The sequence below is a fragment of the Phasianus colchicus genome, chromosome 1, assembly GCF_987193195.1.
Source record: "Phasianus colchicus chromosome 1, bPhaCol1.hap1.1, whole genome shotgun sequence".
NCBI classification, from domain to species: Eukaryota; Metazoa; Chordata; class Aves; order Galliformes; family Phasianidae; genus Phasianus; species Phasianus colchicus.
In genome coordinates, this window is record NC_143436.1 from 125,930,949 (window position 1) to 125,955,436 (window position 24,488).

Here is a 24,488-nt window from a genome sequence, read left to right on the forward strand (position 1 = left end):
TTTTCAGCATTAAACGTTTAAGTGAGTGACGGCTGTGCTGCTGCATTTTGAATTCACTTATGCCTGCCAAAATATTTCATTTCTCAGGCTTTCCTGCATGTCTCATCCATGCTAATAGGAAGAAAACGTGTTGGTTTCTGGTCTATTCCAGAAAATACCTTGTCAAGTGGCTTGCACACTCAGGTCCTTGAACAGAGATGTTAACATATTGCTGATGGTTTTAGTCCAATAGATTTACTTCAGACTAGCTGAAACACATGGAGTCCTTAAGGAGCATACATTTTTAATAGAAGAAAGCAGCATGCTGTAAATTACTTTGCTCTGTCCCTTAGATGCATTTCCTTTGAAAGAAGGGAGAAGAATTAGTATCTTGTCAAATATAAAGACTACTAAGATGGCAACAAAGAATATCATTCAGAATATGGTATAGAGTTAAATTTAGGAACACAGGTGACAAAAATGAGTTCTATAAGCTCTGTTTTTCACTGATTCTTTTCTTTTTCTTTCTCTTTTTTCAAAAAATATCACTGCATGAGCAATAGGCTGCACAAGAGTTCCGGAGTATTCTGCACATCTAAGATTACAAAAACGAGACTACAAAAATGTTTTACACGGGATCTTTCTTAGAATAACATTGCAGAACCTGGTCTTCTCCCTGCTTATTTCTAAGTTGTAGACAGCCCCAGGTGAGCTGGAGGCTCCCCCCCTCCTTTGCTTCTACCATCCTGTCTTTCAGATGGGAGAGCTGCCTCTGGGGATTTAAATTAGTCCTTATTTTCTAGAGGTGTCTGTAATTTAGGGAAGGAATGCACTCCAGAAAATATTATAAAAGTACTTTTTAAACAAATAAGGTCTCTGTATATAGCCTTTGCACATATAAGTGTTGCTATTGAATTGAAAGACAAGCAAACAAGTAGCAGCAACTTCCATGAATAGTTTTTTAAGGACTGGTTTTTACAAACTGGAGTTTAGAGCTGCCATAAGCTTTATTCAAAACTGAGCTACAGGAAGCTACTGAAAGAGACTTACTTTTTGTCTCCAGTTTGAGCAGTTTTACATTGTTGAGATGGAATGCTTGGTCAGTGGAAAGTAGCAAGTGCTGGAACAAGCTCTGCTCATCTCTGTTGGCTTAACTAGGTCTGGCCTTTGTGAAAGCCTTGAAGAAGCACTGTTTCATCCATTCCTGATGATAATCCTATGATCTTTTGAAGGAAGTGACCAGAAGTTTGTTATCAACTAACTTGTTCACTGTAATTGTGCCCCTCACCTCTTTTTTAGGGAGAACTGTTTGTCAGGAGGTCAAGAATCTAGAACATCCTGGTTGTAACTGACTTTCTCTAACTTAACCATGCAGGATGGCTCCTACAGAGGAATATTCGTACTATATGTTTTGCATATCTATCTCTAGAGGAAAACTACTCGCATCCTTTGGTGTCTGTTTCACTCAATTTTTCTAGACAAAACCTAAGAAGATGGCTAAAATTTGATGCCTAGCTTTTTATTGTCTAAAACTGAAGTGTCATTCTCCTTCATATCTGAAGAAATTTACCTATCGGTTCATTAATAATAAACCTAACTAAAAAGCCTAACTAAAGCAATGTTCCCCATCCCTTTTTGCACATTCTCAGGGCTGTTTTTAACAATAACATACCTGTGCCACTACAGAGAACCAAAGTTTTTTGTTTTTTTTTTCCTAGTTAAAGACGGGAGAATAAGCTGCAAGAAATCATTAGATGGAGTGAATAGATCATGGCATGGATTTACATTCCAGGTGTGACTCCACAGGTTGATGATGGTTGCACCATTGTGGATATGCATGTTTTTGCTGATGAGGCAGTTGGAACAGGCTGCCCAGAGAGGTTGTGGATGCCCCATCCCTGGAGGTGTTCAGGGTTAGGTTGGACGGGGCCCTGGGCAGCCTGGTCTAATATTAAATGGGGAGGTTGGTAGCCCTGCATGTGGCAGGGGGGTTGGAGATCCATGATCCTTGAGGTCCCTTCCAACCTGGCCCATTCTGTTGTGATTCTGTTGTCAGATGGTCTTGTCTGTCTCTCTTTCTTTCTGCTTTGTTTGTTTGTTTCATGCTGCTGAACCACTGTGGTTGCTTTGCAGATTGTACAAACTACCACCTGCAGCAGCTACTTGGCTCAGCCACTGCTGTGTCTGAGTGGTTCACAAAGACATATTTATTCTGCTTGGCATTAATTAGATGGAGACGGTGGGAAAGAACAAAAGAAGAAAAGAGAAGTTATTGCATTCCTGAGCTGATAACATGGACTAGACTGACAAGCAGAGAAGAAGCTAGTGCATAGGGCTTCTCAGTACTGGAAACTGAAAAATGAGCTACAGCAACAAACATTGCTAGGGAATAACCTAATCTAGTGCTTTCTTTGCAGTCCAGTAACTTTATTTTTTCAAGGGGCCTTCTGCTCTATTTGACCTAAAGAAAGTTAGGTAGGGTAACTTAATGATAGGCATAACAAATAAAAGTTACCTGGAATGGAAAACTGACTTTTCAATTAATATTGAAGTGCTGTGTATCTTCACAGTGCTGAGCACTATTAGACATTGTGTCCATTTACTTGTGAAATTATTACTCAGCAGATACAAAGCTTAAAATTGTCAGTGGATCTTGGTGCCATGGAATGTTTTGAATGCCCAAAGCACAAAAATGCTCTCAAAAGAGAAAATGATGGGAAATAGGCATGCTGATGTCTGTCCAGCTACCTGATACCAGCAGTACAGAGGATGCTCCAGGGAGAGGCTCAGTCAGTAATGGGTTTGTTCCTCAGTTTTCCCCTAAGTTAAGTGTTTCATGTGAGCCATAGCCTGTCTGTAGCTCTGGTGAAGACTGATCATTTTCATAGCAAATATTACTTTTTTTTCCAAAGAAAAATATGCCTTTATTAGAAATCTCTCCTTCAAATGGACTAAAACTAATAGCTGCAATATGTGTCATTCTCAGATGGCCATCTTGTGTTTTCTGTGACATACTAGTATCAATCTTGTATGATCTTTAGCTTTTGAAATATAATTGAGTGTATGATGGCTTCTCCACCTGCAGAAGCTTTAACACTCTTAGAGGAGTGTCATTTCATGCTCCAGATTTGAAAGTTTCATAACAATTCATCCCCAAGGATATTGCTATTGCTTACATAACCAGCTAATTATTATTTTTTTTTCCTTAAGTCACTATTAGAGTCTTTGTTCTTAGGTTTACCTGCTAGACTGCATTGTTATTTAAGTATTTTCCATCTCTTGCTTGAGAATAAATGTGCTGTTTCCCACTTGGTCTGAGCTGGAAGGTATGCGTTTAGTTTTAGTTTACAGTGTAACTTATGGTATGTCACAGTGGCAGGAGATTCTTTTGATGAAAGGCAGAAAGGAAACTATATCATATTTATTTCCTTGTCACTTGGTCGGCACTGATTTTTTGGGGGTCAGATTCCTTTGCATACACTGCCATGATAGTGATACTGAGACCTGCAGGGGCTCTGGACAGCCTACAACATAGTGACAGGCTCTTCTGGTCAGTGGGAGCTAATACTTACATGACTCCATAATCTGGAATTTGGCAATATTTTTTTATCTTCTAGATGCAGGTGCACAACTCTGACAAAGACACCAACAAAAGTATGGAGAGTAAAGAGTAAGACACAAGAAGAAAGTTCTCAGACAATTAGAAATTTTGTAATTAAAAAAGAAGGGGGGAAAAAGGTTGTTCAGTTACACAAGATTGGCACTCGCTTTATTTCTTGCAAACCACTAGTACTTAAAGAAGGAATGTGATTGATGGGATTAATTAGAGCTATATGTTTAACACTAGGTATAACGATCTCATTAATTAAAACCTGAAATTTCAAGACGACTCTACTCTGATTCTGATTTATGAATTCTCTCTTCTTTGTTTCTGAAATAAAGAAAAATCAGGTGAACAGGTCAGTAGTGCATACAAAAATAGTATGCAGTGCATTACAGTGATTTATATTTCTTTGGAGAATCAGAAAAGCACAAATCAACACATTAATCACATGTAATCAGCAAGGCCAGCCTTTCTGGAGATATTTTCTTTAGCAGCCTCTGGAGATCTGGGTTTAAATTTATCTTATGTGAGGTTATATGAACCATTCTCTGAACTAGCTGTAGACTAAGTATATCATTCTTACCATGATTTAAACAATTTGCCTTCCACTGAGTAGCCATAATCATCTTCTTTTATAGACTTGCATTTGTAAATAGTTATCTCTCTTCACTTGATAAAGCTTTAGGAGAGTAACAGAAGGTCCTGTATGTTTCCATACAAATTGGGGGTCTGGATTCTGCAGCCTTTAGCAAATGTAAAATGCACATAAGCCACTCAACAGGCCTACACTGCTGAATAAGGATCTGTGTTCCCTGATGCTTTGCTTTGTTTTGCGTGAGTGAATGTTATTTATTAAAAGATAGTTTTCTTTTACTAATAGCTTTCAAGGCTATTCAGCTCATTTTGCTCATTGTCCTCATTCATTTTAAAATACACTTGGTACAGTGAATAGAAGAATTTCCCTGGAAGACAATAGATACACCCTTGGGACTAAAGACCATTTCATTAGCATATACTTGCTTTATCTTTAATCCTCTGAGTATTTATCTATGTACTTAACTTTATTTAGCATTCCCAGGAAATTCATGTATCTGATGCTATCTCTCCGTGTCCTGCAGCACGATCCCCACTCCTGTATGCAGTGAGAAGGCATCTTCTTCAAAGAAAACCACAGAACAATGAATGGCCTTAGTTGAAAAGAGGACTGAAGTTTCAGCTGCCGTTCACATGTATACGTGTGAATGAGCAAGTCAGAAATTCATCTCATGATTTTGCCAATCATTTGAAACATTATTTTATTAATATGGAGATCACAGATTCCAGTATGCATGTAATTAAATTAATAGTTTGATGGCCACATACAGTTTAAGAGAGGTATGTGATTTCCAAAATATTTTATAGTTGCTCAGGAATACATCAATTTTTGTTAAGACAAAGCACATGACATAAGAATCATGTATGGTCAAGAGAAATGCAGTTTGACTTGGCTCTGAACGTACAATGTTTGAGTCACTAAAGATAACACTGTGGCTTATTACCAAGTTGAATTAAGGTATTTCATACCTATTGCTCTTGATAACTTTTCTGCAATTTTTTCAGGAATTTTGAGTAAAATGCAATTTTTTAAGGGAACTTTGAACTCAAAGCTTGGATTGTTTTCAGCAGCAAGAATGTTGGCTTATCAGCAAAGAATAGGGACAATGTATTGGCCTTGTGTTCTGTATGCATCTGTTCCTCTTTAAATCTGCTATGAAGGCATAGCAAGATGGAGAAGGACTGACAAAGTGCAGAGGTTAGGCCTCAGCACTGCAAGATGACAGCAGTCCATCTAGAGTGATCTGACAGAATGCTTACTGCTTCAGCATAGTTAACTGAGCAGAATGAGAGGCTTTCTTTCCTCCGAGAGGCTACTATGTAGAAATCACAATGCATAACGTTACACAGAGCAGCAAGTATAAAATAATTAACCTAACCTGACTACTTACTGAACAGCTTGTTGTAGTCACCTGGAATGTTTTCAGAGCATGATAAAGAACAATATTCAAATTTCACATATCTAGTCTTTTAGACCAAAATCTTCACTGTGTCTTGAGTTTGAACAGGTAAACAATCCTTTCAGCTGTGCTGCAGGAGAAGACATAAAAACGAATCAGTTCATTTCTGTTTATCTGATGTGGTTTATGCTTTTTTATTTTTTTCTTTTGTTTTAGAAGCATACATTTGCACATTGATAATCTTTAAATGCTATTTTAACAATTTGGACTACTTGATATTTTCAGATGCCTTGAGCATTCCTGCAGTGTCCTTCAAGGGGATAGATTACAGTTCTGTGCTGTCTCGTTTATCTAACAATTTGGAACAGAGCAATTAATCTTAACTTTCTCTATCCAAAACCCCACATGCAGCATTGAGCAAATGACTTCAGTACTCAAATACTCATGGGGAAAGCATATTAAAAGCATGTAGCAGTAAAATGGGGCGTGAGTAGTTTTTATTTTTCCCTCTCCCTGCTTTACCTGTCCCCAAGATTACAAATAGCTGGTGTGTTTTGGAAGTGAGGGGAGTTTCTCTTTGTGGCTTACTCGGATATTTCATTATCTGTTCATCTGATATGAATCAAGTACTACCCATTGCTCCTCCAGAGAGGCACAAAGTATTCCAGGATCAAGTGCTAGTACTGAAATTAGGGTTTACCTTTCTCCAGAGAGCAGTAATAGTGGGTCATTTGTAGTGTGCATTATTGGGCCAGAGTCAGAGTGTGTTTAAATATCATTGTAAGATGCAGATGAACCATTAGAGAATACCTGCCTACACTCACCCATCATTATCTTCAGATTTGTATCCGTGAGACAGAGTAGGGGTTTTATAGCTCAAAGAACAATTAATATTAAACAACCATTTGAAAGAGAATTGGTAACAAGCATTCATATGAAACAACATAATATTAAGAAGCTGTTCAAATTGCATCACGTGAAATGCTTTTGCTGACATGACATTTCTGAATTAATCCAAAAAGCTAGACTGTATTATGTTGTGTTTTTTTTTTTTAATTATTCTTTCTGTGTCCTTCATATGCCTAGAAAATCACAGGGTGCAGACCCTGAATAAGTGGCGGGAGTATCTCTGCTTCCTCCATTTGTTATATTTGGAGTGTGCAAGGAAAGGACTAATCAGTAATGTAATGAAGGTACTTCCCCAAGTTAGGAGAGCCATGCAGTTCTGATGTAATTTCAGAACAGCACTGAGGCTGCTCTAAATTTGGCACTGCTCAACAGACAAGGGAGCTATGGATGTCTTGCGGATCAGACCCTCTTTACTGACTGGATATAAAAAGAAAGGAAAGAATGCAGATGCATTATCAAACCACTGATTGTTAATATTTTTCTTCATCAGAAGATCCTATGATTAGCTCCCTAACATAAGTAATTTATGAGTCTGCTCTCTGGCTTGCCTTTGAGAGAATGATAAAGTGCAGGCATATTAGCATATTTGTTTTAATTGTTAATGTTAGAACAGATATCTCCTATGATCTCATTATGGTATGCTATGGCATTTGCATTCTATGTACAGTGGATTGATTGGCGTTCAGCTGCTTGGTGCCTGGCAGCAGCACCTATCAATCTAAAAATATGTTCCCTGTCTATCAAAATAAGATGAAATAGAATTCCACAAAATCTTGAGCTTTTAAAAAACCTTGTTCGTGTTTCTATTCTGCACATGAAATAAGTGGCAGAGAGAATTTTCTCATGTAGAATAGATAGCAGAGCAGTAAAGACAGAGTTTCTGAGGCTGCGTGTTAGGATTTGCAAACCAACAAGTAGAAGTCTCAGTTTCTGGATTTCCAAAACCAAAGCAGGACAAGCAGATCCAGCAAAAACAATACTGAATGCTTACGTTTCAGGGAATTGCAGTAGTGAGTTTTGTGCCCAAACTAAGTTGCTTCTCACAGTTGGTCCAGCTATCATGTTTTCCTAACATTTTGTATGCTTTGTGGAAATAGGTCCACTTACAGTCCCGTTGGACACCTGCTCATTTCTGTCCTATCGTCGATCTGTTCCAGTTCCTGCAGTATTGTGTTTCTTGATTGCAAAGAGCACTGTAACCAAAATAATACTGGGTTACTATACAACATTGCTATAGAGTGTGCAGAAAACGAAGCATGCTATTTAACACCCCCTTAAACAACAGGACGAATTCTTCCTATACAGAGCTGACCCTGTGTTGTAAAGAAACAGAAGCCTTCACAAAAACCAAGATAAATTCTATAGGTAGTGTCACCAGAAATCCATTATTTAGAATTCACACATGATGAAACATAATCATTTTACAGTGGTTCAATAAATAATCCTCATTTATGTATCTTTAAGCTTAGATACATCAACCTACCTCTCTAGTAATACTTGCACACACGGACATTCTCGTGTATGTGAAGTGAAAAGTGTCCTGAAGCCTTCATAGGTAAACTGTCATATATACAGATCCAAATAAGTTTTGGAAGCTTCTTCCAGTGTTGTCCATTAAAACATATGTGATGAAGAAGCATGCATGCAGAATTCAGGCACTGGAATGGGCTGCCCAGGGAGTCACCGACTCCAAGGATTGTTGGATTTTGTGTTGAGGGATATGGTTTAGTGAGAACTATTGGTGTTAGGTGGATGGTTGGACTGGATGATCTTATAGGTCTTTTCCAACCTTGGTGATTTCTGTGATTCTGTGAAAGCAAGGTAAAAATATCAGTACAATTAGAGCTATTGGAACTGCTTTGCGTTGCTTTTCTGATAGATTAGATTTCACTACAGAAAGGCATATATCTATTGAAACTTTGTTTCAGACTGCAGCTGATTGTCTGCAAGCAAAGGGCATGAAAAGCTCTTACTAACTATGGTATGGAAAAACAGAGTGGCAGGATAGCACCTGCCGGTAACACCAGTCTTCACGGTGGTTGATCCTGAATGTGCCTGGATGAATGTGAGACAGCATGGCTGGAGAGATGGTCCAAAGAAACTGCATGATGCTATTTAATGAAAGCTCAGGGATAGGAAATGAGCTGAGGAATCTAAAATCCATCCAGCTTGGACTTGAGCTGTGACCCCTGCTAGGCCGGTTACAACTTGATTTGACTATGGGTTACCTGCGGACATTTAATATCATTAAAAAAAAAAAAAAAAGAGTTGCAATAATCACAGTCCTTCTACACATCTGACTTGCTTTCTGCATGCTCATTTCTCCAGTTATGAGCTGACATTCCACTCACATGCTAACAGATGCTGCCTGGAGAAACCTTTAAAAAACCTTACGAAGGCTGTGCACATGTGAGGGCTCCAGTCTGTTGTTTCAAGTGAATGAAATGAATAGGAAATTAAATAATCACAACAGTTGTTTATTGTTTCAATGAGAACAAAGTGCTGACTCCACGGAAGAAAGACCAAAGGCTGTGGCTTTGCATCCTTATGCTCAAACCTCTGAGGTATGTTTTGCTTCACTTTACCGTGTTAGCATTGTATGAAAGAAGGCACTGGAACATGAAAAGCGGCAAACACAAGGAAGCAGTTCTTTCCTGCTGTTTCCACTTTGCATGAATTTTTAACACCTTTACTGGAGACCAAACATCTGGTGTGACTTCAGTCAGGGTTTCTCCTGGGCACTTTGGTGAAGCATTTGTAGTTTGTTGTTGCAGTTTGCTGCATGCAAGTTTAGCAAAAAAAAAAAAAAAAAAAAAAAAAGTTAAGCAACTACTATCCTCTGACATTTCACTTGCTACATTTCAGAAAGTAGGGTCTCCATGGGGTCTTGGGCACTATCCTCTTTCAGATCATTTCCATTTTTGGCAAACTCGTGCTGGATTTCAGTCTGTTATTAAGTTTTTGAGTAATATTTGGAAAAATCAATAAACACAGCCTTTTGAAACTCTCAGTCTGCATGTGGTGGGTTTGGACAGCCCCAGTCTCCTGTTACCATCTGGGCGCTGCCGCTCCCTCATCACTCAGCACTGAGCTAATTGCACCTGGGACTGAGCTTGCCCTATGCCTGGCTGTGTGATGGTGCCATCCCATGGCCTCCTGTCCTCTGTAGCCTCCAGACCGAGTGCTGGATGCTCTGTGAGAGGACCCTGCCTCCTCACCCTCTTTGGGTTGGTCCTTGAGAGAGAAAGCAGGTATTTCAGTGCTGGCCCAGCAAGAAGGCAGTCGACTGGCTGGCGGAGGTAGTTAGGTGGAGCGGGTTTTCCTGCAATTGTAGGGAAGGCTTTCCTGTTGTGCTCCAGCCGCCGCTGCCTCACAGTGAAGGAGACGGGCAGCGCTGGGATAGGATTGCTGGGACGGGGGCTGCCACTGGGCTGCCTAGACTTCCCGAAGGGTCAGCGGTCCTTATCTCTGCAGCCATGGCCCAGCCAGGAAGAGGAGGAGGGCGGGATGCTGCGGTGGGTACCTGTGGGTGGCTTATCACCAGCGGCAGCCAGTGCTGCAGTGTGGGTGTTTGCCATCACAAGGGATTGGGGAAACATTTTTGAAGATGTTCGGTGTTGGTACAGTAAGAGTGGAGGTTTGGTCTGTTGCTGTGATGAAGTTTGTTTTCAGTACTAGAATTGGGGTGGGGGGGAAAGGGAACTTTTTGGCAGTATGTGTTTACCTCTTGTGTATTCAGACAAGCACTTGTTGTTGTCTTGTTGTCATGAAGCAACAAAAGAGAGCTGAAGGGAACATTAGCATCTTCATAGTGTTAACAACATCTGGAACATTATAATTCTGTTTTAAAAATAACAGTTGAAGGCTGAGATGTGTGTTTACACAAGAAGAATGGGAAAAAAAATACAGTAATTCCCTAAAGTCTGCTTCACTCTTCGAGCAAAGTCTTTCAAATCCCATTTATTTATTTGTAACTGATGAAGTTATGTAACCTAGAACTATGACACTTAAGTAGGATGGCCTGGACACTGTGGTGTTTGTTCAAAGTTTTTTTTTTTTTTTTTTTTTTACTTCTTGGCACTAGTATACTCACAGGGATGGTCTGGACACTACAGTTTTTTAACAGGCAAATTTGAAAGCCCACAAAATGCATCATTTCTTTAGCAGAATCAGAAGCACACATAGTGCACAGGTAGAGAATTTCTAATACCATTTTTCCCAGTTTAGTATTTCAAAGTGAGCTGTTTTCTAACAGGCCAGTGTTAAACTGGATATTTAACAAGCTCCCAGAAAGAAGGTTGAGGCTGGAGATGGTGAAGACATATGCCAGTGATACGCATTAGTGGTGGCTTAGTTGATGACTGACAGGAGGCAGACAATTTATTCAAGTTTTTTTTTTTTAATAAACTGTGAGACTTCATATGTTGTTGATGAGTAGGGTCTCAAAGGGATATAATTAAGCTATTGCTTTCTCTTTCCATGCTGTCTTAAAAGCTGGCAAGATATTTTCTGAGTGACGTTGAGCACCTTTAAGTAAGAGGCCTGTCTGAGGTACTGTATCAATACCTCTCAGAAGTGATTGCTTTAGCTGCTTTTTTCTTCTCCCTCTTAGCCTATTCTGAAGACTGGTTGCAGGACAATTAATCTGAGGTTGTCAAATAAACTACTAAGTCGTCCAGCTACTTTTGTCAGTGGGTCCTTTTCAGTGCATGCAAGTGTGTGCACGTTCAGTAGCACATTTAACCATATCCATAGTGAAAAAGCATTTTCTGTTAATTTCGTAAGGTTACATGGCAAGGCTTCTCCCAAGATCAGGAACTCTGAGCACAGGAGAAGAGCTGTATTGAGCCTGTGACTCAGGGCTGGAAGGAACTGGGACTCCAAGCAACAGAGGTGCTGTATAATGACATCTTAGAAAAATGACTTTCTCTTAGAAGAGTGAGCTTAAATTTAATAATGGAGATTTTGGCTTTTGTTCAGTCTTCTGGTTTATATCACGTGAAGTTAGGTAAATTGGATCTCTTTTTCTTATCATTCTGCTAAAATGGATTAGAAACTGGTGTTACTACGTTTCCTAACTTGTTTCAACTCCCAGAGCACCTCTCTGGTCATCAGTAGAGTTTAAAAAGAACTAGAGCTATTTACCCTTTTAGTTTCTAAGCTGCAAATTACATTGCCCATACAATGCAGCTCTTTGCTGGTCTTAATTTCTTAGCTTGAAGCAATGAAGTTTTGCCACAGCATGTCTACTAAAGACTTGTTTGTCAAGATTATGTGGTTACACTTAATGTTTGGTTTGTCTCAGGTCTTTAAATAGCCCTTAAAGAATAACACCCTTAAAGAATGTAAATGCATAGAGGAAAATATTTGAGATCACCGGGGTTTATTGTGGTATGTTTCTGTTAAGTAACACTTTCTTAAGAAATAAAATACAAGTGGGTGTGCCTTTGGCAAACAATAAAGGATTTCTGTTTCTTTGCAGCTGACATGACTTAGTTCTCCAGAGGGGTTAAAGGGAAACTTGCCACTTTATGATTTGGCCTTATTAACAAGGAATGAAGACTGACTTTGCATCTCATTATGAGTGATACATGGTCTTACCAAAAAGGCTGAGTTGAGATACCAAACCCTTGAGTGTCTTAGGGACAGAACAGCGGGCTGCACACAGCTCAGCATTTCTTTTTCTTTTTAGTTGATCTCATCATTTTCATTTGTTGACCTGTTGTCTCAGGGTCAGAATATTCAGTCATGGAGTGTTCTGCCCATTTTGGGTGATTTGGATTAATACTGCAAATCAGTATTCACCTGCAAGTCGATTCAGATATCCATGCATTCTTTTGTATCTTTGAAAGTAGAGAATGATAGAAACTGGGTACTCCAGAAGAGAACTTTGGAAGCAAATTTTGCTAAATAAGTTATTGCAGGGCTCATCAGAACATTCTTTAACAAACACATAGAGGTTGATTGCTTGTTTTCTTCTTAAATCTCAAGAGCACCGAATATGGTTACTTGTTAGATTAATTTATTTTACTCTAAGTTCTCTCTATGTTTGGAATGAGTTCTAGGAAGCACAGATCATTTCATCCTAAAGATAATCTAAAATGGTTTACATGAGGTGCCTCTGAAGATGCCTGTCATTCACTATTAACTACCATGGGATTTGATAAAGACCAGCTCATATGAATACCACCCTCTGTGTCTAGGAAGCAAGAGAGAGGAATAGGTTTCTAATACGTGTGCTACTCATGATTTGCTATGATGTATTTGCAGACTTCTGCTCTGGTTTATGGGGCCAAAGAATGCTCCCCAAATAATTCTGCTTACGGAATGGGAACTTAGTACCCCTATGTTGAGCAGCGGAAGCACACTGTGGTCCATGTGGCAGTGCTAAGATGGGAAATATCCCCATTTTACCTGAGCAAGCTTTGGGGTCTGATGAAGATCATCATGTTGATTTTTCCTCTCCAAGTGGAGAAGTAGCGCTGCAGGTTCTTGTTTTGTTACTGCTGGGCACAAGAAGCCTAAGCTGAGTGCTTTATGCACCACTGAGAGAGGTTTCTAACTACCTCTATCCTCTAAAATAAATTACCTTCAGAGCACAAATATAATTTGTTCCTTATCCTCCACACTCCCACACTTCACAGCTAATTTCCCCTTCTAATTACCTGATTACAATCTTGATTTTTAAATACACCATCGATCTTCAGCAGCTCAGCTTACTGCAAGTAGAGCAAGGAACTCCTTGGTGCTGGGTGGTGAGGTTTTTTGCAGCCCTCAGTATCTCTTTTTAGCCTTTGCAAATGTGCAGAGTATACTCTAATAAAGCTTTTTTTATTCTTTTAAAAAATAAAAGAAAAGCTTTGGCGGGCTTTTTAATGATCACATGTGAGGAGCAGAAAGCAAGACAGTGAGAGGCTAGTAGTGCATCATATAATGTGATAGGTATTGCTTTATAAGCCCGGGGAAATTTAATCAGCCAAAAGAGCATCATATGCCTTCGGCTTGCTAGTAGTGTAAATTCAGATTTCTGGCTGGCAAGTGAGGTCACAACTTTTTACCTGCTGTAGTTCCTGGGACTTTGCTGCTGTTTATTTTAAAGGCTGTCTTTGATAAGAAAATAGACTTTGGGCTTCTTCCTTTGAAATTGTAATGTCACATTTCTATCTGGATGGAGGTGATGATTATGAATTGAAATTAACGATCCCCCTTTTTCTGCAGGGAAAGAATTCATAGGACAACTTGCAGGAAACAGAATGATATATGCTTTCTTGAAGCCACCCTAAAACCATCACTAAAAAATTGCAGTAGCTTAAGGGCCCCAATGCTTCCAGGCTGCACTGAACGTAGCAGTCCATGTGTGAATGTGTATGACTAGGAGGAACATACTGAACTATTTCTGGCTATTTTTGTAGTTGTATCATCTGCTATACAGAGTACCATGTCACCTGAGGCACTACAGAAGTGAAATTCCTAGAAGTGAGAGATTTCCAGCTCTGTTGTGCAACCAAAGCCATATGAAGACTGGTGGGACTTGGTGTGACCCCACTTCCTCAATATTTGTTGTTGTATTGCTGTGATATACCCCAGAATAAATAACAGTTTCTTCGATGAGAAGTGTGAATTTAGTTGGAGAAGGGATTGTTGGAACAGATCAGATCTTCAGGCATAAGTTTGTTAGGAAGACACCGCTAATGCTTATAGACCTAATGCTGATCCACATGTTCTAAGGATTAAACAATCCTTTGCTTTCATTACTCTCAAGCATTTTGAGGAAGTATTAAATCTTGTACCTAAAGAATGCAAGGCTACAAAAGTTGCAAGACTATAAAAAAGAAAAGTCAAAGAGCATTCCAAATGTGCATTAGTATAGATTTATGCACATGTGTAATATTGCATCCAGTATAGCACTGTATATAATATCAAAACAGCAATTTATTGATTACTTTGGAATTTACGAGCTATGATCTTTGTATGGTTTTTTTCTTTCTTTTTTCTTACCTATTAGGTTTTGAGGCTCAGTTATTGTTTTAGCTCCTGTGAGAAGGAATACATGATATTGTGCCAAAGACCATCATTCTGTTATATGTTCATCTCACTGAAGAAAATACAGGATTTGGCTTTTTGAAAATATATTCTGTTACTAACATATGGTTCAAGTGGAGAAAGATGTTATCAAGGCTTTGCATCACTGCAAGCAACATGGCAGACGTTCTTTTGCTGCATTAATATCCTTTAGATGTTGCAAACAACTATCTTAACATCATGGAAATATTGTATGTTACTTCCTTGTAGGCAAGACAGCTAATGATTCTTTTGTCAGGGAAAATGTACGACTAAGTTAAACTATTCAGTTCATGTGCTTTTGCATAATAGGCTGTTGAACAGGTACTACCCTTTGAATATTTATTAATTTGCACTGTTTGGGTAAAAACAACAAAAAAACACAAGTATTTTCATGTTTGAGGGCATGTGAACCTTTGTTTAATGTTATGGAGGTTTTCATTAAGCATTTAAAAAATATATCTGAGTTTTGATTATTAGTTCTCTGTGCAATAGTTAGCAAATTACAGTACTTAGATGATTATCTCACTAGCTGTGGTGCTGCAAATTGCTAACCACAAGTTACTCGTTGGCTCCAGTGTCTCTGGTGCAGAAGGTAAAACGTCTAATGGACTTGGGACAAACCACACTATGGAGCATTCCATTGGTTTAATCACATTTGAAATATTTATTGAACGTGATGTAAAGCAATCAGATTCATTTGTTTGAAAGAACAGTTGTTCCCAAGGCAATTTTGTCTATATCCTGGAGAGGAATAGCAAATGGCAAAAGAAGAGCATTTTCTTCCTTTTTGTTTTACAGCTAACAGAAGAAATTGCAAGTGGTTTTTATTGCCCATGCCAAATTTTATGACAAGAACATAAATTTTAAATTTTCCTTTTATAGTGCACTTAGCAGAAAAATACTGCTGCTTTGAAAACTGCAGCTGTGTATTATGATAGTAGACTACTTAAGCACTTGCCATGGTTCATTCAGGAAGAGTATGTGTGTTCACTGTAAATCTTCTTTTACTATACACCTAGGATATGTAGGCACATGCATACATACATGGATAACCCATTTTATTACCTTTCATACCTAGTTTTCATATATTGTGAAATTTCTTTTCATACCCATCTAGTGGCAACTTAATATTTTATTTTCTAACTGAAAAAGTTGGCAAGTGTTTTCTAGAAGAACATTTAATCCACAAGTGCTTCATTTTTAGCTTAGTTTGCAGTCATGTGCGCCTTTATGAATGTTCCCATAAATGAGTTTGGAAGACCTGGGCCAGAATAGCCTTATTGTAGTAATCATATTGTGGTAGTCGTAAGTCAACAGATTGTTAGGGAAAAAAAATGCTGTTTGAACCTACTTGGGTGTATTTTGGTCATCATTCACCAACACGTAACAAACTGGTTTGTCAGTGAGGTGGCAGATCAAGGAGTTCTGGAATGTGGAACATGTCCAGCTCTTTTGCATAGCACTATTTGTTACTAAGATTCTTAAAATCTGCTGAGAATCATAGAACTGTAGTATGGTTTGGGTTGGAAGGGACCTCAAGGATCATCAAGCTCCAAGCCCTTCACCACATGCAGGGCTGCCAACCTCCCCATTTAATACTAGACCAGACTACCCAGGGCCCCATCCAACCTGGCCTCGAACACCTCCAGAGATGGGACATCCACAGCCTCTCTTGGCAGCCTGTTCCAGCACTTTACCCTTCTCATATTAAGAACTTCCCCCTGATATCCAACCTAAATTTTCCCCCCTTCAACATACAACTGTTTTCCCCTTCCATGTCACAGAGGCTACTACAATTTAAGGTGCACCAAAACAGCCTTAACTCCTGCTGTGAAATCAACATGAGGAGCTGGGATGGAAATTGAAACTTCTTAGGAAGCTTCTCTCACTCCTGGGTAGATTCTCTTCTCACTTTCCATGAAGGTTATAGGAACAGCTGGAATAGGAAAAGACTTTTTTTTTTTTTCCCCATTCTGGGTCTTGAGGCTTTATATGTGGCTTTCCACTTGCAGGCCTTGTTGACTATGGAATTTGACCATGTGTGTATTCTAAACCGTACACGTTACATTTCTGCCTATTTCTGCCTTATTACTGCTGCTATGGATTCTCTTATCATACACACAAAAGTAAATTACAAAGTATGAAACTTTAAAACCAAGGAGTTCAAAAAATTCTGTCGCTGGATGAGCTGCACGCTGTATTTTAGACATCAGCTTAAAAGCAAAGGCAGAATTGCAGTCAGTTAAAGAGCAATCATTGGATTACCCAGAAAATACAGCCCCTCTTCCGTGCCTCTTAAAGTCTTCATTGCTCTCTCCCAGTTGCGGTGTTTTTTGACTTACTGGCAGCTGCAAAAGGAAACAGGGAAATGTCTTTGTTTGGTTCTGTCAGCTTGCTCCGCTTTGATTACTGTGGAAGACAGGCTTTTATGGGCTTCTATTCCAAGAATTTTACAGTCTAGGATCAGATTTTGACACCCTTGCTAGTCAGGAGTAAGTGGCTATTCCATCAGGTCAGATAGATCTGAATGGGGTTATCAGTTAGGATAGTGGTGTTTAGACAGAGCCATGACAGTGATTCAAACACTTTTCCATGAGTCAGTGATGCGAATATTTTTCTGCTGGTTTAGTCTTTTCAACTGTCTTTTAGATGAGTAACATAGAAAAGCCTTTGGTTATTCTTTTATTTAAGACAATGTGCTTTGAGAAGGAAACAAAATGAATGAAACCTTTTGGCAAATGAGTGAGCAGGAGGGATTTTGTGCAGAATGAAGAGCATGAAAGAAAGCCCCATTTCCGGAACATGGTCCTAAGAAGCAAACCAGAAAGGTCGGCAGGTTTTCACTAGGCTGCCAAGAGATGAGCAATGATTAGGTGATTTGCCTCCTTAAAACCTTGTCTACTGCCAGCCCCAAATCCCCTTCTCCCATTTCCAGGGCAGCTTTCAGCCCGCAGGATAAGCGGATGATGAGGTATACAGTTGTGGTGTGGAAGGGATTCAAACAAAGTGAATGAGATTCTTATCTTCTGGGACTTGTGTGATACAGAGAGTGAAGAGGAGGGAAGACAAACTGTTCTTCATTTGCAGAAAATGCTTTCATCTTTTGCTGTGCTGTGTGGCTATGGCTGAGGAGAGAGCAGAGAAGCTGTCTTCCTGCTTGTATCAAATTGCCAGGCCTTTAATTTTGACCAGATGCACCATGCAATTATGGCATCTGATGGATAGTTATAAATGAATTAGTCTTTGGCAAACTGAACTTCATTTCAAGTAATATCAGCATCACAGAAGACTCAGGAAACCAAATTCTGTGACAGAGTCAGTGCCTTTCCCTAAGCACTCAAATTTCTTGGCAGAATAAAAGGAAGCCCGAGTGCAAAGAGACAGAGTATTCTAATTTCTAAGCACATTCTGGAACGGACGCCTTGCTGCTCTTCCCACAGGCAAGCAGTGCAGGATGCTGACAGGTACCCTGAACCTTGCCTCCATGCCTGTCAAACTCCCATTTTATTGTGGTTCCTATTGGGGTTATAGGTAGTATTCCTGCCGCCGCGCCCTGTGCTCTAATTGCCATGAAGTGCAGGAGGTTCAAGTATGCTTGGTTCCCAAGGCTGCTAATGAGCCCCAGCTCTTCTCGCCCTTAATGAACCAAGACTCGTCTGGGGGGATTCTTGTCCGCCCCTCTTTCTTCCTGGTCAGGGAAGGAGGCGAGAGTTCACACAGCAGAACAATGACTTTACAGTGCGGGGGCCGTGCAGCTGTGCCATCTGAAGCTGTGCTTGGTTATGAGCAACAAAGCTTAAATAGATTGTACTGTGAGGAGGTACGGCTCTGTGAGTGTGAAGCATAGCTCTTGCTTCTGCCTCACTGAGCTGTCCGCTCGCGGCAGCGACGGGGCCCTGATGGGAGCTTCTGCAGGGAGAGCTGCGCGGGGCGACGCTTTCGCATTCTCTCTGTGATGCTGAAAGCAGAATTGGGAGCAAAATGAAGTTTTAGCGGATCTCTGAGAGGGCTGCACTGCTGCCTCCTCTAGAAAATCCCATCAAAAGTCACGGATTCGTAATCCACCTCAGATGCTTAATAAGGCCGCTAGAGCAAGCATCATTCAGGAGTTTCAGCAATGGAGAGTATTTACAGAGCAAAGCATGCACACAGACAAACCCTTAACCAAATCTCACTTTTGAGTGTCTTTCTCACTGCAGGCTCTTTTCATAGGTTAGAATCACCAGCAATTTGGGCTCAATTAGTAGAAATTTCATGTGCTTCATCTTTCTTGCGGTATTTCAGTTAGGACACTGCAATCCTCTGGCTAAATTTATCTCACTGCAAACACACGTCATATTTACACACATACATGTACCTGTACTATGGTACAAATTACCTTGAAATACATAGGAGCAGTATATTAATATAGTACAATGAATATATCCATGAAAAACATAAAAATATCACGTTTTCTTTGATACGCTGTTCCCTGTGTATATTCATGTAAATATTTACACAGGTGAACACAGATGTGTACCCTAGGTGCTGTGCTATAACAATAATTTAGCATTTCAACCTGAGAAAAGAACTGTGTGAATTAAAATAGCAATGAGAGATGTAAGGTTACTGGCTGTTGTACTCTGGGCTAACTCTTGCACAACGCTATACAAAGGTGAAATTGTTTAAAGTTTTACTACTAGATTAGCAAAGCCAAAAACAGCATCTGCAAAAGAAATCTGATTTTGCTGTAGCAGGCTGTTTGAAAATCATCACGTTGTTGTTTTAATCATTTTGGGTTTTTAGCAGTGCAGAGAAACATCTGCTGCTTTCCTCAATCGCATGAGCGAGAAAGAGAAAGCGAAAGAATAAGGAGCTTTTGCTTTGCATTCCTAAGTGAACAGAGAGAATAGGGGATTAAAAAAAAAAAAAAAAAAAAAAAAAGCCATCTAGTTTTAAATACCTTGATGTGTGCATGTGCAGGTTCAAAACTTTTGCTCGCTCTCCCGCCCGGCGTGGCGGACCGATAGTACCGGGAGCTGCGGCGAAGCTGACAACCCCCCATGGCTGACCCCTCATGTTGTCTGTCGCCTAATCGAATTTTGCGTGTGTTTCCAGATAGCTGATCAGCTTCCCTGGATTTCGCTGACGCCACAGGAAAGCTTTGCCTGAAGATGGAAACACTGGAGTCGGAACTGACCTGCCCTATCTGTCTGGAGCTGTTTGAGGACCCGCTGCTGCTGCCCTGCGCTCACAGTCTCTGCTTCAACTGCGCGCACCGCATCCTGGTCTCCCACTGCGCCTCCAACGAGCCGGTGGAGTCTATCACCGCCTTCCAGTGCCCCACCTGCCGCTATGTCATCACCCTCAGCCAGCGTGGTCTAGAGGGGCTCAAGCGCAACGTCACCCTGCAGAACATCATCGACCGCTTTCAGAAAGCCTCGGTGAGCGGGCCTAACTCCCCCAGTGAGACCCGTCGGGAGCGGGCGTTCGACAGCAACAGCATGTCCTCCTGTGAGAAGGTCCTCTGCCAGTTCTGCGACCAGGACCCTGCCCAGGAGGCAGTGAAGACATGCGTGACCTGCGAGGTCTCCTACTGCGAGGAGTGCCTGAAAGCCACGCACCCCAACAAGAAGCCTTTCACCGGCCACCGACTGATTGAGCCCATCCCGGACTCTCACATCAGGGGATTAATGTGCTTGGAGCACGAGGACGAGAAGGTGAACATGTACTGCGTGACGGACGACCAGCTGATCTGTGCCCTGTGCAAGCTGGTGGGGCGGCACCGAGACCATCAGGTGGCAGCTCTAAGCGAGCGCTACGACAAGCTGAAGGTGAGTGCTGCCCTCGCACCCCATATTGAGTGGTGGGGAGGGAAGGTGTCCTGCCGTTCAGTGTTGTGTTTCCTTGTTTGGGCACAGGCTGGTAAAGGCAGGTGTGCGATCTGTCATCAGGTGAGATGCATGTACAGACTGCTGTGTGCTCATCAGAAAGGGGTCAGATTTTCCCTTGAAGAAAGATTCCTTGGTTGTGCTTTGATTTTTCTGCTGCATGCAGTGTACACTATTGCTAGCACAATAAGCTAGTATTAGCTTATCTGTCTGCATCCATCCACATCTTCCCTCATGGCAGTTGGCAGGGTTTTGTGTTGGCTGCACATACACAGGCCCTGATGGAAATGTCGGTGTTCTTTGCATACGCTCTGCTGTTGATTATTTTTTATCGAGCTGTTTTTATCACAGAAAACCCTCTGCATCACTGCTAATAAGAAATTCATTTATACCTGCTGATTTCAGGGGCTGCAGCTGCCTTGTCAGCCAGGGAGACTAAATGCCAGCCCCGGTCCTCCCATGCTGCCCTGAAGGAAACTAAATCAAAAATCTCAGCTCCTTGTGGCATTCTATGGTTCCCCCCTCCCACCTGGCACCCACCTGGTCCGTGTGGGATGTCCTCACTGGGTGAAACAGGAGGCCACGATGCAGACCTGCTCAGGTTGCTCTGCAGGCTCTCACTGAGGCCATCAAGCAGCTCTGGACCCAACACATTGATTTAGGTGCTGCAAGCAGAGGAGAGGATTGAATGAGATTTCCTCAGGCTAGTCTGTATGTACTTGTCTGCATGCATTTTGGGGGGATTCCTTGGTTATGTTGAGAAGACACAAGTGTGGAGCGCGAAGATAATCTGCCACAGTTTTGGAGATGTGAGAAGAAACTGAATTAATAGATTTAACTAACTGGAAATGTGTTCTTAAATAACTTGAAGATGAAAATGTGAGGCTGCACACATAGATGATAACTTTGTGTGAGTGCAGGTAAATTCTGCATGCCACATGTTTTTTGTGCCTCTGTGCATGTGTGAATATGCATATCGTGTTCTATGATTATACTGATATAATGAAAGATGCTTCTTTACTTGGACCTGATAGCTTCTTTCCTTTTCTTAATGAATTTTTTTTAGTGTTAAAGAGAAGTTGTCGTTTCAGCTTTTTTATTTATTTTTTTAATTTTTTTTTCTGAAGAAATGTGTTTGTTTTTTTAAATAATTAAAAGTTTAGCCACTGCTAAAATGGGACATGGGCTCTAAATGTGAATCCTTGCCAGGTGCTACAATTCAGCAAGCTAATAGAGACTAAACACCTGTATCATTTATCAACTTGATAAGAGTAGGAATGTGCAATTTGATGTGAAATACCTTTGAAGTTCAGTATTAGCTAAGTGCATTTTTGAGGATGTCAGTAAACGTTAAACAAAATTTCTTAGTGCTGGTATACTTAGATATGGCTAGTCTTAGAAGAAGACTTCAAAAAGCAAATGTCTTTACTTGAGATCTTAATATTACACATGGTTAAGAAAAAAATCTGTGTGTTTTTACTGTCTTTCCTGTGCAAAGATGCCTACGCAGACTCTGGATAGGTATCTCAAACAAACAAGCAGTGTTCACATCAGATGTTTCCCAGATTAGCAAACCTGGCAGAAACGTAATAGAGTACTTCCCACCAGACTCATCAATGAATTCAAGTACTAATTTAATGATTAGAGTGGGCCTGGATCAAATAACTCTTTCTTACAAAGGCAATTTCTATCATTATTTATAATATCCATACAGGGTTTTTTTGTTTAGACTTAAACTTTCTTTGCACTCAAACTATGTGGAAGTAGTTTATACTGGAAATTATTAGCCAACATGAAATCCAATTACTGTTGTTTTTGTCATGAGTGAAATAGACTTACTTTACTTTGTTAATCCCTGCGGTGATACCAATCATACCAATTTTGCCACCAGTTACAACACTCCGAGCCCAGGGATAGTAGGCGAGGTGAGTTCCATCCAGATCCAGAGTCCATTCTCGGTTCAAAAGAAGGTAATCAGAAATTGATGTCCTTCCTTTCCTCATTGCCTCTTCCATCTCAGTAGTGTGAGCTGTTTTATATATTAAACTCTGAGAATGAGATTTTCTCTTCAGTAGATTGGATTTCTTCCTTAGGAGTAAAGGAATTGGGTTTATTTACATCACTGTTTAGCAACAAACAGGCAAGATTGTCCGTTCACTTTTCATGTTGAGGCAACCTTCTTCATAAATGGTAATACCATTTCTTCAGTAACTGCTGGTTTTGCTGTTGTATGTCTTTGGTTCAAGCTTGCATTTAGTGTTTGTTAAGTTACAGATAATGTGCAGATGCCAGTGTTAAATGCAGTGTTAATCAGAAAATACCCATCTGAAAAACAGGTTGTTGCTTGCTATATTGCTGCCGAGGGTTTTTAAATACATAGGGTTTATTTGATAGATGAGTTACACAAATCTTCAAAGAAAATTCTAAAAGAATGAGTATGCGCTAGTCAGTAGGGTAGTGGATTCATTCAAAAATTGGTGGCTAATTGTATCTTCAAAGAAGAAAAACAAAACCGCTGCATGTGATGTTTTCTTTTCTTGCAATTTTCTTTTTAAATCAACACATTGTTGATGCCAACAACAGCAACTAGTGTGTAGCTCTAGGTGTCAAGCTATGCTAATTACTCGCATTCTCTTCCAGCGGTGTTACTAATTGTTTAAACTGTATCTCATCCTTCATTAAGCATAGGACAATAGATGCCATTGCAATCTAGCTCCCTTTGTGGCAAAAATGAAGCCCTTTAATTAGGAGTTCTGTATACTTGTCCAGCAGAGACGTCTATGCTAAAGCATGTTTAACAGTCAGTGTAATTGCAATTGTGGACATCTGAAAATGAGAAAGTGTTTTCCTTTGGCAGCTATTGCTCTAGCCCTGAGAGATGCTTTTGTTAATGAACTTCTACTGTGCATGGAGGGGTCGTAGGGCACTTATTTCAGAAGCAATTCATTCTTGGTTACTAAGAACACATGGTGTAATTACATGCTTATAGATGTTTTAGTGTGTACAGACTTCTTTTTTTTTTTTTTTAGACCATAGGCACAGATGTGTTAAAAAAGAGAAACCTCATGTACCATGGCAAAAATAGACAATAGGACATATTCTGGTTATCACTGAATTTATGAGGTGATGATCAGAATTGTGGTATAAGTTAGAAATAGCTTGTAGCTGCGTAAACAATGAAAGTTGTAAAAACAGAAGCTGCAGATGCTCATTCTTAGTGCAATATAATAATACAAAGAACAGATTTTTGTCTAATTACTTTTGATGTTGATTTTTTGCTTTTTGTCTTGTTGAGATGTGAAGGAAAAGACAAATGTGCGCTCATGTTTTCAGAGAAAATTAATGAAAATTGCCATTGTTCTGTAGACATATTTATACTTAAGAAAATGATAAGAAAAATGAAGACAGAGAAGCTACAAGGTGGATGTGAATAGAAAAATAATGTCCATTTAATTTTAGCAAAAAGCCATGAAGGAATGTTGCAAATGGGGAAGACAGACGGTAAAACCATATTTTGAAATGTTATACCATTATGTATTATATACCATATAGCAAGCGTAGCGCCATTGAAACCAATAATTTTTTCTTTTTCATATTTACCAGGAATCTGGCCACTGATATGGATAATCTTGCAAAAAAAAAAAAAAAAAAAATTTGGAATGCTTTGTGTGATGCTTAGTCGAGAGATCCTTTGTTGAATCAAACTGCTATAGGTTAGCAGTTGTTCTCCATGTTTTTGTTTGACCCTTATTAGCACTGACACGTATTGGGCATATTTATGAAGGCAAGGCAGTCCTGTGAATGGCACTCAGGAATTCCAAGAACAAAAGGGAGCTTCTTGTTTGTACAGCTTTTATTTTGTTTTAGTGGCAGAATCCATGCACATCTATTTTTACTCTGCTGTTTATGCAGGATGCAAGGATTTAGTTTTCAATGGCGTGTCAATTCAATTACTCACAAATATTTTTGGTGGGAAGCAGCCATAAGTCGTTTCCACATAGAGAGAATTGCATTCAACTCTTATAAACCTACTTCAGCTGCGTAAAGGTAGGAGACTTTGTTAGGTCC

The 24,488-nt window shown here is 40.0% G+C and overlaps 1 protein-coding gene across 2 annotated transcripts in view; it reads left to right on the forward strand.

The window, feature by feature from the left end:
- Positions 1-24,488, forward strand: part of MID1 (midline 1) — a 136,261-nt gene that overhangs the window by 23,844 nt on the left and 87,929 nt on the right. For both annotated transcript variants that reach the window (XM_090125825.1, XM_031596114.2), the window contains exon 2: positions 19,648-20,363. In XM_090125825.1, coding sequence (XP_089981951.1) covers positions 19,704-20,363 — 660 coding nt within the window. In that variant the 5' untranslated portion in view covers positions 19,648-19,703. The remainder of the gene's footprint in view (positions 1-19,647; positions 20,364-24,488) is intronic.